Below are 16,504 nucleotides of genomic sequence, written 5' to 3' on the forward strand. Positions count from 1 at the left end.
GTCCTCGGCCCAGACCTCGTCACCGTCTGGGCCGAGTCCTTGCAGAGCGGGGTCCTCCCTCTCTCGTGCAGGCGAGCAGTGCTCGCCCTGTTGCCGAAGAAGGGGGACCTCCGCGATTTACGAAACTGGCGTCCCATCTCGTGTTCGTGCCGAGCCCAGCGGGGAGCAGGTACAAATGGAGGGGGAAATGGAAAGCAGCCCGGGGGTAGCTGACCCCAGTCTAGCTACAACAGAGAGCGAACCAATGTTGGTGTGTTGCGGTCAGGACCCCACCAACACAGCGGCAGACTGACTGCCGCTCTTAGGGCCCCGGGCTGGGACACAGTGGAGTGGGTGGGCCTGTGTCCCCCCTGCCACCCCACTTAACGGGTGGCAGCTTCCCCCTCCAGCCAGCGCTCTGACACCGCTACGGAACTATTGGTTGCTGCCCTGAACTATTGTTTGTTGCCCCGCCCTGACTAAGGGCCTGGGGCGTCCCAAGTCTATCCGTGCTCAGCTCCTGATACCCAGACCTGAGCCCACCCCCCTTGAACTATTGTTTGTTGCCCTGCCCTGACTGAGGGCCAGGGCCTACTAACTCTGTTTGGGGCTCAGCCTGCAGGAAGGTCCTGAGCCCCTGAACTATTATTTGTTGCCCCGCCCTGACTGAGGGCCAGGGCCTACTAACTCTGTTTGGGGCTCAGCCTGCAGGAAGGTTCTGAGCCCCTGGACTATTGTTTGTTGCCCCGCCCTGACTGAGGGCCGGGCCTTAACTCCTGACTTTACTGCTCAGCCTGAAGGAAGGTTCTGAGCCCCCTGGACTATTGGGGGTTGCCCTCCCCTGAATAAGGGCCTGGGACGCCCTGAGTTTGTCAGGACTCAGCTCCTGATCCACGGAGCTGAGCGCCCGAACTATTGTTTATTGCCCCGCCCTGAGCTAGCGCGGGGGCTTGACTGACTTTGTAATCCCCAGCTCCGGCAGTGAGGACCGGAGCCCGGGCCTGAGTTACTGCCGGACCCTGACGGAGAGCAGAAGCGCATTGCAGAGGCCGTGTACCTTTGGCCTAGTCCCGGCCAGAGGGGCGGAACCCTGAGACCGATCCAGGCCGTGTAGTGAGGCGGCCTGGCCCCCGACGGCCCCTGAGAGGGCCCGACCCCCGCACCGGACGTTTACAGTCACATATACAATCATAAGCATATTCCATAAAGCCTTATGGGGGGGCACCATCACAAATACTAGTTGAACTACCAATACAATAGGTACAAAAGTTAAATCCTGGTGCCACTGAACTCAGAGAGAGTTTTACCATTGACTTCAGTAGGGCCAGGATTTCACTGAAAGAAAAAGAAAGTATGTTACTTTATACTAAGGAAGGGCCCATAGGAAAGCAAGTCAGTCTGTTTTTAAAATCCTAATAAAAACTAGCTTCAGAATAATGCATTACATAAATACTGTGTATCAGAATTAATGGATTTAACACAAAACCTATGCTTCATCATTAGGGGTCTCAGATATTCAAATAATCACAATATATCCCAAATTTCCTTGATAAATTGTGCTCTGTTTTGATGAGGAGGGGATGGCATTATAATATAAAGTATTTAAGAAGTCCAAGTGTTTAAGATCAAAATCAGGCCCATTAAAAAAAAAATACAAAAAACTAGACACCAAAAGAAGCAGCATCCCAGAAATATATGCTGAAGTTGCATTTTAGTTTCTTGGAGAAATAATCAACTTTTATATAACACCTCCAAGCTTCCTTCCCCTCCTCTGCCCCCCCGCCTCCTTTTTTTAATTACAATGGTGGTGTTTTTTCATCCAGTTTAAAAGAATAAAAAAATCAAATGGTTTATTTATAGCTATTGGAAGACACTGTAATTCATGTTAACATACTTAATCCATTGCAATATGGTGAACATGGAGAATTTCCTCTTAATATTCTCATAATAATATTTTGAAATTCTAATAATGGCTCTCATTTGGAGATCTCAGAGCTTTATAGTTCTGAAGTACGTAATGGATCACTTCACCCACCTGTGAAATACTGTCATATCTAGGGTGGGATACAGCAGCTGAATAACAGTGCACAGCAACATTACATAGCACTTCAGCACACGAACTGAAGAATGCTATATTCAGTTGAAATCACAGCGGGTAGTTGAGATAGAGTGCAATTCCAACTGAGCTGGAATTTTGCAGAGACACCACTGTCTTCTACGGAGCATATGTTGTGTCTTGACTTACAGGAGTCTTGTTCTGAACTAGGGAAAGGACTGTACATTTATTCTTCTGAGGCAGTGTGTGTGTCTTGTTGCTGGCCAGAGGGGTAGGGCTGTCTTATAGAGATGCTCAGATGTGTTGTTGGTATGTCACTCCTGGCTGGTGTTATTGTGTCTGCATATTTAGGCGGTCGGAGGAGTTGGTCATATTCTTAAGAGGAGAACTTAAGACAACTGAACAGTCACACTAGTCAGCAGACATTTTTTTTCTTTAAGCACATCAGCTTGTCAAAGAACTAAATGCCTGTCTTGCAGGATGATGATTTCCCTTCTCTAACCTTTAGGGATTTCCCTTTGTGTGCTTGTTTTCAAAGATCACATATGGCTCTACTACCGTTTTTAATTCATTTTCTTTCTGCATATAATTGTGTAACTTGCAGTGTCTCAAAAGACTGGGGAAGGAGATAACACAAAATGTTCATAGCCATTTTATCACTTTTCCCTTAAGAGCTAGTAAGTTTTAAATTCTGTGATGTGAGTAGATATATATAGCTAGTTTCCTAGGGTGGTCCTGTGCAGTTGCCGTAATCCTCTACTTGCTGTGTGTTACTCTGAGGCTATGGTGTGGTGTGGGAAAGGAGCCTTCTGATTGGACAAATGTGCTGGGGAGGGAAGAAAAATGCAAATTAGTTGATGGTCTAGAAACCTGGACTTGTAGTTGCTTTTATTGCCAGCCTGTCTTGCTTTGCAAACATGCAGTGGAAAAAAAAAATCTGCTTTGATTTTTTTTTTTTTTTGGTTTAAATAATAAAGAAAAATGTAACTGGAATCTAGATCAGCAGTAAGGAGGGGGGAAACTGTCTGATTTGAGTGATGGTTTTTCTGTTTTTAAATCAGTAAAACTGGTGTTAAGGGACAGTATTTTTTTTTCTTTTTCTTTTGTAATACTACTTTGCTTGAGTTTCTTGTTTTGAGCCTTAATGTTATGTTGCAAGAAGCACTCTGCTTCATTACAGGGCTGTCGCTGCCATAGTTACTGAAAACTGCATTATGCTGTAGAAGCCGCCAGCCTCTGCATCAGCCTTGGAAGTATTTGGGGAAGAGGGGAGGGGAATTACACAATAGGACTCCAGAAAGCTGACGACAAAACAGGCTGGAGAAAATGCGGATCTACAGCAGGTTCAGTTAGCATCCCTAATGCAAACTTTGTAGATAGAAAGATGAGATGAAAAACAATCCAGCTTTGTTACAATATGAAGATTTTCTCAGTAATTTATTACATTTAGGTTAAGGTTGGTATTTTTTTTTTTGGGGGGGGGGGCTGCTTACTTAATAGTTTTAAATGTTTACTTGGAGGAGGATGAACTGTTAATATTTCTACTGTATTTGGTAAATCTGAGATGTGTCAGTGTGTGTACAATTCTACAGAGGGAAACCGCTGTCCTTTATTCTGAGCTTGCTTTTTGACATGCTGTGCACCAGTAAATGCTGGTCTTGTCTATCTGGGTTTCTGTTTTAGAGATAGATGCTCAGCTCTGCAGAATTTAAACTGCTTACCCCATGCCTGTCCTGATGTTAAATTATTTTGTTTCCTAATAGTGCTACGTGAACTGTTTATGTGTGCTTGTGCATTTGGGAGAGAAGGGGGGGATGCAAGCAATAGAGGGAACTGATCCCTGCTTGAAATACATATATTTGGAATATCTGAAACAAGATGAAATCTTACTGGAGTGTCCAGTTCAGGGTGTGTTTCAGTGGACCAATGAAACAACCACCTGTACTTACCTCTGAATGTGCTAATTTGTTTTTGTAACATAAGATGACCTTCATTTTTAGTTAATCATTCAAATGTATTTTGAAGATATTAATTGGACTTTAAATCGTCTGTTTGGAAAATTCAGCTACCAAATATGTTAGCATTTTATTTTCTTGTTTGGCTAATGTCACTCATTTGTAACTTCACTTTACTCTGTCATTTTCACAAACCAGCAAGGATAATTCGGGGTGGCTGTAAAACGTTCAGAAAGTAAATGGGAAACATTTTGGATTCATATCATTGTTTTTAATCACTGAATGCAGACTGACAGATCTGAATCCCAAATCCAAGCAAATCATATTATACTCAAGATTACTAGCCTCATTGCCAGTGGAAAAACACTCCATGTTCTGCCATACCTGTATTATGTAAGCAGCAGCCTGTGAATTCTCATTATCTCTCCTCCTCCTTCTCCTCGTCCTCCTCAGAGAAACTGTTGTCAAGCTGTAAATGTGTAAAGACTGGTTGGTGCTGTCCTAGCCCGTGCATAGGTTACTCAGGCCTTTCTTCATTTCCATGTCTGATTTTTTATCTTGTACTACTAAAAACCGAGAGAGAAGTCAGAGACACCGATATAGCAACAGAATTGTAACTAGCATGTGTGTCTTGCTCTTTTAGCAATAATAGGACAATATTCCCTTCCTCTGTTACAGAATCAATAACCTCAGAGAGATAAAGAGACATAGCTATTTGTCCACATAATGAAAACATAGGATTATAACAGTATGATAATAATTGTAGTCATGGTGTTTTCTAAGTGTTGCAAAGCATTTTTGAATGCAGTGGGGTATGGGTATACTTCTATGTACTGTGTCTTTCAAGGACATATTCCTAGTACGGAGCTTTCAATAGTGTAAGTAGGTTTGGCTAGTATTGTCCTGCTGAATGTGCAAACTCAAAATGGTTAACAATGGAGAGGATCACTAGCTTCCTGCCAATTCAGCAAAAACAAACTCTCATGTGAGGGGATATGCTAGTGCTGCTGGTATAGCAAAATTATTACTACATAAAACTTTTAAAATGTTTTCATTGGGGGGCATCAAAGGCTCTTTAAAGCTTTACAGTTTCCTTTAAAGAGAGCAAAAATGTCAATCTTAGAATCAGAAACGTAGGTCTGGCAGGGACCTTGAAAAGTCATCCAGTTCAGCCCCCTTTGCTGAGGCAGGACCAAGTAAACCTAGACAATCCCCGACAGCTGTTGTCCAACCTGTTCATACAAACCTTCTGTGATGGGAATTCTACAATCTCCCTTGGAAGCCTGTCCCAGGGCTTAACCACCCGTTATAGTCAGAAAGTTTTTTTTCCTGATATCTAACCTAAATCTCCTTTGATGCTAGTCCTATATTCAGTGGGCATGGAGAACAATTGATGACAGTTCTTTTTATAACAGTCCTTAATATGTTTGAAGACCTGTTATCAGTCTCCCCCACCCCCAAGTCGTCTTTTCTCAAAACTAAACATGCCCAGTTTTTTTTAACCTTTTGTCATAGGTCAGGTTTTCTAAACCATTGATCATTGTTCCTGAAGTGTGGTCCCCAGAATTGGACACAGCACTCCAGCTGTGGCCTCATCTGTGCTGAATAGAGCAGGACAATTACCTCCTGTCTTACATACAAGACTCCTGTTAATGTACTCCAGAATGATATTGACCCGTTTCACAACTACATCAAATTGTTGACTCATTATCAATTTGTGATCCACTATAACCTCCAGATCCTTTTTAGCTTTACTACCACCTAACCAATTATTCCTCATTTGTAGCTGTGCATTTGATTTTTCCTTTCTAACTGTAGAACTTTTCACTTGTCTTTATTGAATTTCATCTTGTTGATTTCAGACCAACTCTCCAATTTGTCAAGATAATTTTGAATTCTAATCCTGTCTTCCAAAGTGCTAACACCTTCCAGTTTGATGTAATCTGCAAATTTTATAAGCATACTCTCCACTTCATTATCTGAGTCATTAGTGAAAATACTGAATAGTACCAGACGCAGGCCTGACCCCTACAGAGCCCCCCTAGATACACCCTACTAATTTGACAGCAAGCCGTTGGTCATCTTTGAGTATGATCTTTCAATCAGTTTTGCACACTCCTTATAGTAATTTCATCTAGAGCACATTTCCCTAGTTTGCTTTTAAGAGTGTCACATGGGACTGTCTAAAAGGTCTTACTAAAATCAAGATATATAATATCTACTGTTTTCCCCCCCAATCCACTAGGCCAGTAGCCCTGTCAAAGAAGGAAATTAGGGATGGTTTGTCATGATTTGTTCTTGACAAATACCTGTTATCTATTCCTTGTAATCCTGTTATCCTCTAGGTGCTTACAAATTGACTGTTAAATAATTTGTTCCAGTATCTTTCCAGGTATCAGAATTAGGCTGACTGGTCTATAATTCCCAGCTTCTCCTTTGTACCCCTTATTGAAAATAAGTACTATGTTTGCATTTCTCCATCACATCCTCCCAGCACCCTCAACGATAATTGTTAAAGTTCCAAGATTGCTTCAGTTAGTTCCTTAAGTGCGTTAGGATGTATTTCATGAGGCCCTGCAGACTTGAATACATCTAATTTATCTAAATATTCTTTAACCTGTTTTTTCCCTATTTTGACTTGCATTCCTTCCCCCTTGTGGCTAATATTAATTGTATTGTATCTGGTCACCATTCACCTTTTTAGTGAAGACTGAGGCAAAATAGGCATTAAACACCTCAACCTTCTTGATGTCATCAGTTATTCGCTCTCCTTCCCCATTAAGTAGAGGACTTACACTTTTCTTCATCTGTCTCTTGTTCCTAGTGTATTTAAACAATTTCATCTTAGTCCGTTTCATGTCCCTTGCTACGTGTAACTCATTTTGTGCTTTAGCCTTTCTGATTTTGTCCCTACATGCTTATGCTGTTCTTTTTTACTTCTCCTTAGCACTTTGTCCATGTTTCCACTTTTTGTAGGATTCCTTTTTGGTTTTCAGGTCATTAAAGAGCTCCTGATGGAGCCATATTGGCCTCTTACTATTCTTCCTATTGTCCTTCACATCAGGATAGTTTTCAGTTGTGCCTTTAATATTGTCCCCTTTAGAAACTGCCAGCTCTCCTGAACACATTTTTCCCATAGATTTTCTTCCTAAGGGACTTTCCCTACCAGTTCTCTGAGTTTGTTTAAAGTCTGCTTTTTTTGAAGACTATTGTCCTTATTCTGCCGCTCTCGCTCCTTCTTTTCTATCTATCTATCATTTCATGAACACTTTCACCCAAATTGCTGTCCACCTTCCTATTCACTGCCAATTCATCCCTGTTGGTCAGAATCGAGTCTAAAATGGTTAAATTAGCTATAATTTTGTAAATAAAAGTTTTGTTCTTTCCTAAAATGAATCTGTAAAAATGGCATTTTCCGTATTTATTCTTTTTCAATGTTTTACACATTTAATTTGCTAAATTTACAAGTAAAAAAACAAATGTGATTCATATATCATTCCTGTAAATATTCTGCAGTTGAACCTTTATTGTTAATTGAGTTGTTGATGGACAAACTAGAATGGAATCCAGCTCCCTCTTTCATAACTATGAGTGGCTTGACAGTATAAGTGAAAGTAGTAAAAAATTATTTTGTCATTGAAATACATGTATACATATCTTGAAATGCACTCTGGGAGAAGAACTGTTAATGTGTTTTGTTTAACATAGTCGCCTTTTTGGCCATAACTGCACTTAAAATATAGAAGAAGCAACCTTATGTAATGGTTAGAGCAGAGAATTTGGTGACAAGATCTGGGCTGTTACGTTGACTCTATTAGCGACTGATTGTGTAACCTTGGGTTACTCGCTTAACCTCCCTAGGCTTCAGGGTTTTTTTGGCCTGTAACAAGAGAATAATAATAACTTGCCACTTTTGCAAAGTACTTTGAAATCTTCAGATGAAAGGCACACAACATGAAAAGTATTTTTACATATTTAAAAGAAAAGGATCTCCTTATAGGATGAGCTTAAACAAAAATGATCAGTGACAATATTAACAAATTACCTTTGCTATTAACTTTTTAAAGATGGAATTATCAGTTTTACCATGAGAAACCTCATGTGTGATAGCTTTTACTGATTTATATGGGATTGTGACATACTATGTATGACATCACATATGCAATTACCTTAGCACCATACGATCTTGACATAATTTTCTAGTCCTTGAATGTGTTTGATTGTACACACAGTAGCTTGAATTTTATCTGATTTAAGGATCTAACATAAAGAAACGTGTCTTAACAAAAAAATGATTGTTTGTTTCTTGGTTTAAAATCATTGTCATTGTCTAACAGCAGAGAGAGAGATTCTGTGCATGAAGAGTACAAGCAGAAGCTGAGAGATCAGGAAGCTTTCCACAGAGAACACATTCAACAGCAGCAGCTCTACGTTGAGGATTTAAAGCAGCAGATCCTGGCAGGACAGATCAAAGCAGAGCGGGAACTAGAATATGACCAGGCACTAATCAACCAGCAGATCAGAGAAAGTGGGTGTCATTCTCTCTTTCTCTCTCACTTCCCTTCTTTTACTGCATTCCTTCATTGCTGTTTTCATTTTTCTCCCCTTTTTACATTTTTGGACCATTGGTGGAGTCTTTGATAGTTAACCAGTTTTCTCCTATAATTGTCCTCCTTATGAGGACAGTTATCAAATTTTTGCTAACAGAGGACGAAATGGAGTTCATTAGCCCCTTGCCTGCAGCACTGGTTTATTAGCGTTGGGGTTCACTGCTGAGTGGTGGAAGTACTACTATTCCTGGGGGAATTCTACGCCCCTGTGCAATACGGAATTTGCACAGAAATTAATGTTCTGCGCAGAATTTCCTTTTCCCCCACAGAAATGGACTGCAGAGCTGCTGGCCACCATTAGGGGCCGCTGGACCCTGCAGAGCCCAGCTCGCAGATACAGTAGAAGACACTGCCTGGGGGAGGGGAAGGAAGCTGCAAGGTTCTGGGCAGCTGCAGTTCCCAGCATGTCCTGAAGGAAGGAGGCAGCATGCAGGAAACTCCACCGAAGCCCGGCACCCAGCATCAGGCTGTTCTCCCTCTTGATCTCTGGGAGGGGTGTCTAGGCTGGGGGCGGGGGTGGTGGCTGGACTCTGAGGAGTTGAGGGTGTGAGTGTCTGGGTTGGGTGGGGCACGGCTGGGCTCTGGGGGGGCTAGGAGTGCGAGTGTCTAGGCTCAAGGGGGCCTGTAGCTGGGTTTGGCCCACAGCTGGGCTCTGGGTGTAGGGGATGAGAATGTCTGGGTTCTGGGGGTGCCCCACGGCTGGGCTTTGAGGGGAGGGGATGTGGGTGTCTGCCCTGTAGCTGGGCTCGGGGAGGGGGGAAGGGCAAAGAAACAGGAACTTGGTTGTCATAGGGGTTTCTTTAACTCTCTGCTCATGGGGGATCTTTTTTTTTTTTTTTGGCCTGTATTGCTGGCAGGTATTTTGAAATAAATTACCAAAATAATTGAAACTGGCATGCTTATATAGCAGTGGTGGCCAAACTGTGACTTGCAAGCCACACGCGACTCTTTTACCATTAAAGTGTGGCTTGCGGAGCCCCACACATCTCCCCCATTCTCCGCCTACCAGTCTGGGGAGGGGAGCTCGGACCTCTGCCTTCCAGCGGAGTGGTGGGGTAGCAACTTCTGCCCAGCAGGGAGGAGGGGTCTCAGGACTTCAGCCCTAGGGGTGCACCTGCCAGGGCTCGGGGCTTCAGTAGGAGTGGGGCTGAAACCCCAACCCCTGGCTCCCGGCAGGTGTGCCCTGACTCTCGAACTTCTGAAGATTGACGTATGTGGCTCGGTGGGCCAGTAATACGCAGAATTTTAAAATATTGTGTGCAGATTTTATAATTTTTTGGCACAGAATTCCCCCCAGGAGTAATACTACTTGCTTTATGGCATGGAGCTCCACACCTCTCCTGATACTCCTTGTCTGGCATGGCTCTATTTAAGTATTTAACTCAAGTGCCCTTATGGCAGTGTGGAGTGACTTGGCTATCTGGGCTTTTTTCTTTTTTAAAACGTCTACCTGTTATCTCTTGAATTTATCCTGAGAAGTTGAAACCCAAGAAGGCCTTTCAAGGCTGAGATAATTCCTGATGAAAGGCATGTGGGGAGTTGCCCTTTGGAGATAGACTGTTATACACACTAACACATACTGATGGAACAACTCATGCTTGCAACTGCAGTAAAGATCTGTGGGTGTTATATCCCTGCTCACTTTGCCAGTGGTATCACTTGTAAAATGGCATAGATCATATTCACACACTCATAGTCAATTTCACTCTCAAACTGATGTTCATAGGAAAATGTTATGTGTATAGGCTCATGGAACGGATTGAAATCTTCTGCGAATTCCATGTGAAACCTAAACAATGGAACCAATTAAATACAGAGAGAACCAAAAATGACAAGAGGGAAAAACATGAAAGGAAGGGAGACCATTTGTTTAAAATCTAGGTCAACACATAATGTATAATATGAAATTTGCAACAGACAATCGAGTTTAGGGGTAAGATCATGGCCCTGCTGAAGTAAAAGTGAGTTTTGCCATTGACTTCAGTGGGACCAGAATTTCACCTAGGTTTCAAAAATTTGCTTGATGGCAGCTCTGTACAATAATTCATTTTGTTGGCCTCTAAAATTATTAATTTTGACCTTCTCTAAATGTGATTGATGCCTTCCAGCCAAATGCTTTCATATCTTTGTCAATACTGAGCAAGAAGTGTCTTGCAGTAGTTGAAGCAGAATCTAATTAATTATAGGTTAAAACTGCAACATTACTATTACAACATGGTCTCTTCTCTGTACATTCAAATGGAAACTACAACGGAAGAACTCAGTTTTTTAGGGTGTTGATTTACAGGTCTTCAAAGATGGCATGGTGGTCTGTAATCATAGAATATCAGGGTTGGAAGGGACCTCAGGAGGTCATCTAGTCCAACCCGCTGCTCAAACAAGACCAATCCCCAGACAGATTTTTACCCCAGTTCCCTAAATGGCCCCCTCAAGGATTGAACTCACAACCTTGGGTTTAGCAGGCCAGTGCTCAAACCACTGAGCTATCCCTATCCGCTCCCTACTGCATACATGGCCTATAGGCCAGCCTGAGGGAGACTCTGTTACAGGAATGTCACCATTCCTGTTCTGTTCACCAGGTGAAAGTGATTTGTTGACTGGGGAAGGATATTTTACTGATGAAACTGCTCTGAGCATATCCACAGCTATCCCTAAATGACATGGCAGTGATGTGGACTGGGAAGAAGCTGGTTGTCAAAAACAGAGTTAGGTTTTCTGACCTCATTGACCAATTAGAATAAGGGGTGGTGAAGACAAAAAAAAATGTTGAAAAAGGGTATTTGAAAAACAGAGATGGACAAACATTCCTGAGGTGTTCGTAACTCTGAGGTTCTGCTGTATTATCAAACACAAACCGGGTCGTGGTGATCTACCCATTTGTAAACTCCAGGGTTGATTATTGCAACTCATCATATTGGAAATGATGCCACACACCCTGAAAAAGCTTCAACTGATACAGAATGCTAAAATCCTGTCTGCTGAATAACACATCAACTCAGTGCTCTGCTTTGTTTCTTCACTGAATACAAACTTCATGATCTCTGTTCTAATATTCAAAGGCCTCTATTGGATTGTCCTCTAGCCACCTGCATGATTGCCTCTCCCTTTGCAACCATAGAATCATAGGAGTGGAAGGGAACTCGAGAGGTCTTCTCGTCCAGTCCCCTGCACTCAAGGCAGGGCTAAGTATCTTTTAGACCATCCCTGATAGGTATTTCTCTAACCTGCTCTTAAAAGTCTGCAATGATGGACATTCCATAGCCTCTCTAGACAATTTATTCCGGTGCTTAACCTCCCTGACAGGAAGTTTTTCCTAATGTCCAACCTAAACTGTCCTTGCTGCAATTTAAGCCCATTGCTTCTTGTCCTATCCTCAGAAATTAGAAAACAATTTTTCTCCCTCCTCCTTGCAACAACCTTTTATGTACTTGAAAACTGTTATGTCCCCTCTGTCTTCTCTTCTCTAGACTAAACAAACCCAATTTTTTCAGTCTTCCCCCATAGGTCATGTTTAAGGCTATGATTTAGGCACGGGTATTTTTAGTAAAAGTCACAGACATGTCACGGGCAATAATCAAAAAGTCACGGCCAGTGACCTGTCCATGACTTTTACTAAAAATACCCGTGCCTAAATCTTAGGTGCTGGGGGCAGGGAGGTTCTCCGGCGGTCATTGCTGCTCCTGGGGGTAGGGGGTGGCCTAGGGCCCTGCCACCGCTGCTGCTCCAGGTGGGGGGGCGGCTCATGGCCTCGCCGCCTTAGTCATGTTTTCTAGATCTTTATTCATTTTTGTTGCTCTTCTCTGGACTTTCTCCTATTTGTCCACATCTTTCCTGAAATGTGGAGCCCAGAACTGGACACAATACTCCAGCTGTGGCCTAATCAGCGCAGAATAGAATGGAAGAATCACTTGTCTTGCTTACAACATTCCTGCTAATACATCCCAGAATGATGTTTGCTTTTTTTGCAACAGTGTTACACTGTTGACTCATATTTAGCTTGTGGCTCACTATGACCCGCAGATCCCTTTCTGCTGTACTCCTTCCTAGGCAGTCATTTCCCATTTTGTATGTGTGCAACTGTTCCTTCTTAAGTGGAGTACTTTGCATTTGCCCTTACTGAATTTCATCCTATTTACTTCAGGCCATTTCTCCAGTTTGTCCAGATCATTTTGAATTTTAATCCTATCCTAAAAGCACTTGCAATCCCTCCCAGCTTGGTATCATCCACAAACTTTGTAAGGGTACTCTCTGTGCCATTTCTAAATCATTGATGAAGATATTGAACAGAACCGGACCCAGAACTGATCCCTGCGGACGTCTTATGACAGTTACGTTCCACAGGGACAATGAAGCAGTTGACTTATGAGCACAGGAGACAGAACTTTCAGATCTAGAACAGTTTATGGAACTCATAAGAGATAAGAATGACCATGGAACTAACCACTTTCAGAGCTAAATGCAAAATCCATTTTATTGACTTAGCTTTCTCTCACTTTAGATGCACATACACATCAGCATAAACGAGCAAAACAAAAACAAGAAATATAATACATACATTAAGTTGTTTCTGCTACAGGCTGGGAAAGAAGAAAGGGGAATACAGAGAACTATTATCATCTCTATTTTTAAATACTTTCAAAGCTCTCAAATACTATGGGGATATGGACTATAGATAGGGGAGCTAGAGAGTTAGGTTGTTTAAATGCATATACTTTCAATGGAGTCACTACAAATCCAGGAAATTACTAGTTAAGACAACGTCAGCATGTAGGCAAAACTCAATTCCCATATCTTACTAGCCAAAATGTAACATCCAAATGCTTTGGGCACCGTGGCTCCACAACACACTGCCTTTCAGTTCTACATAGACCTACCCACAATGCACATTTTCACTTCCTTTAAGTCACACATACAAACCATAATCTGATCTCAGAAATGTTGGTAGAAGTATAAGAAGTTTCTTCCATTTTGAAAGACAATACTGTTGGAGACATACACATTAAATGAGGAATACCAGTAGAACTTGGTAACACCTCTCAAACCAGCAGGAAACGTTAAGTGTATCCACTGCATTTTAAGGTTAAAGTCTGAATGATTTTTGAGGAATTAGATGTGTAGATGCTTATCCATATAGAAGTTACTTGCCATTGCAACTTCTTGCTAGAGAAACCTTATCCCATCAGCTCCCTTAGTTTTAAAAACAACTCCACCACTGATGCAGCATACTTGTACGCAGCTTTCCAAGTCTTATCCCAGTTGGAGGTCTCTCCATTACTAATACAGCACAATGCTGCCACTAGAGGGGATGTGACATATCCATTTTCTCTAGATTCATTGGATCACGAGTATCCTCCATTGGTATCCAGCAAGTATAAATCAGGGAATGCCTTTTGTCTGGCTGCCTGCTTCTGCCTTTAATCTGGCTACCTGCTTCTGTCCCATCTGTGTACCCTTTAGACTTCACATCCTATACCCTAGAGAAGGAAGGGATCTTAGAATTAAGAAAGGCAGTGGGGGTAGGCCAACAATATACTGAAGCAGAACAGAAGAGATGTCTGATAGCAGCCATTTTAAATATCCTGATCTGGTTTAAATAATTCATATAAAGTCTTAATGTATAATTGATTACACACTTCAGGTGGGTCTTTGCTGCTGATTGAAATTAGGAACAGGATAATAATGAAGACATTTTCTAATATTTTTCTTTTATGATTTTGCTTATAGACCAACAGTGGCTTAATGAGAAGAAACAACTTGCTTCCCTCCAGCCGCAGCAGAGGGAGTTTGCTGTACAGACAGAGTCTAAGTCATATGTAGAAGCTGAAGTGCAGAATACTGTGGATTTGGAGATCTGTCCTTCCCTGGTAGAGCAGAACAGGAAGAGACTGGTTCAGCTGGAGCTTTTGCGGAGATACTCTTTAAAGAAAGCAGAAAGAAACATAAGGCGGAAAAAGGTCAAGTTCCAGTTGGAGAGGATTATCAAGAAGCAAAAATTACTGGAAGCCAAGAGAAACCTAGAGCAGCTAGAGGCTAGCTGCTGGCTCAGTGAGGATAACCTGAAACAGTCCCAAGTCCTGAACCAAAATACCACAATTACCTCCTGGGATTACAAGTTGCAAAGGAGAAGCAAGTCATTGGGTTCAAGTTCCTTGCAACACAGAAGACATTCTTTTTGTAATCCTTACCCACCACATGTACCCATTTACAGGTAAGTAAACTTTTGTAGAATTTTCCATATTTGTTCCACATTTAAGAAATATTTGCTGCCCTAATATCAGGTAATGTACTAAAAACATTTTTATAACGGTATATTAACCCAAACTTTGTATAAGTCAAAACCCTGTTCCATCTTATAAAAGCAGCTGCACCACTCTCACTTCCCTTTAAGTCTCCAGACTTATTTTATAACACATTTTCAAGCGGTTTGTCCTTGCTTTCAAGCCACTGCACCCCGCCTAAATCTTTGACCTAGTCTCCTTTCACATCACCCCTGCCTCCCTGATACCCCTTTCACTGGCTCTCACACATGCCTCTGCACCTTTTTCATAGGTTTGGAATCTCTTTCCTGGACTCTTGGTCAGGACTCCATTTTTGCCTGATTCAAACCACTCCTAAAAACTCACTTCTGCAGTGTCATCTTAAAAGATAAGCAAGGGTACCCTTAACCACTCCCAACACACCCACAACATTTGACCCACCAAAACATATATATACTTAAGTTGATTAATCGCAGTTAACTATAACGCGATTAACTCAAAACAATTAATCTTGATTTAAAAAATGTATCGTGATTAATCGCAGTTTTAATCGCACTGTTAAACAATAGAATACCAATTGAAATATATTAAATATTTTGGATGTTTTTCTACATATTCATATATATTGTATTCTGTTGAAATCAAAGTGTATATTTTTTTAACAAATATTTGCACTGTAAAAATGATAAACGAGTATTTTTCAGTTAATCTCATACAAGTACTGTAGTGCAATCTCCTTGTCGTGAAAGTGCAACTTATAAATATAGAATTTTTTTGTTACATAACTGCACTCAAAAACAAAACAGTGTAAAACTTCAGGGCCTACAAATTGACTCAGTCCTACTTCTTGTTCAGCCAATCGCTAAGACAAACAAGTTTGTTTACATTCACAGGAGATAATACTGCCCTCTTCTTATTTACAATGTTTCCAGAAAGTGAGAACAGGTATTTGCATGACATTTTTGTAGCCAACATTGCAAGGTATTTACATGCCAGATATGCTAAACATTTGTATGCCCCTTCATGCTTTGGTCACCATTCCAGAGGACATGCTTCCATCCTGATGATGCTCGTTAAAAAAATAATGCGTTAATTAAATTTGTGACTGAACTCTTTGGGGGAGAATTGTATGTCGCCTGCTCTGTTTTACCTGCATTCTGCCATATATTTCATGTTATAGCAGTCTTGGAGGATGACCCAGCACATGTTGTTCATTTTAAGAACACTTTCACTGTAGATTTGACAAAACGCAAAGAAGGTACCAATGTGAGATTTCAAAAGAGAGCTACTGCACTCAACCCAAGGTTTAAGAATCTGAAGTGCCTTTCAAAATCTGAGAGGGATGAGGTGTGGAGCTTGCTTTCAGAAGTCTTAAAAGAGCAACACTCCGATGCGGAAACTACAGAACCCGAACCACCAAAAAAGAAAATTAACCTTCTCCTGGTGGCATCTGACTCAGATAATGAAAATGAACATGTATCGGTCTGCAGTGCTTTGGATTGTTATCGAGCAGAACCTGTCATCAGCATGGACGCATGTCCTCTGGAATGATGGTTGAAGCATGAAGGGACATATGAATCTTTAGTGCATCTGGCACGTAAATATCTTGCGATGCCAGCATCTATAGTGCCATGAGAACGCCTGTTC

At 41.7% G+C, this 16,504-nt stretch overlaps 1 protein-coding gene across 5 annotated transcripts in view; it reads left to right on the forward strand.

Annotated features, from left to right (window-relative positions):
* The window catches only part of STARD9 (StAR related lipid transfer domain containing 9), a 185,864-nt gene that overhangs the window by 135,060 nt on the left and 34,300 nt on the right, over positions 1-16,504 (forward strand). For all 5 annotated transcript variants that reach the window (XR_004645546.1, XM_034769183.1, XM_034769182.1 and 2 more), the window contains 2 exons: positions 8,328-8,518; positions 14,325-14,808. Coding sequence is in view for 4 of the 5 variants with exons in the window: in XM_034769183.1 (XP_034625074.1) it covers positions 8,328-8,518; positions 14,325-14,808 (675 nt within the window). In the remaining variant the exon portion in view is untranslated. The remainder of the gene's footprint in view (positions 1-8,327; positions 8,519-14,324; positions 14,809-16,504) is intronic.

The sequence above is a fragment of the Trachemys scripta genome, chromosome 4, assembly GCF_013100865.1.
Source record: "Trachemys scripta elegans isolate TJP31775 chromosome 4, CAS_Tse_1.0, whole genome shotgun sequence".
NCBI classification, from domain to species: Eukaryota; Metazoa; Chordata; order Testudines; family Emydidae; genus Trachemys; species Trachemys scripta.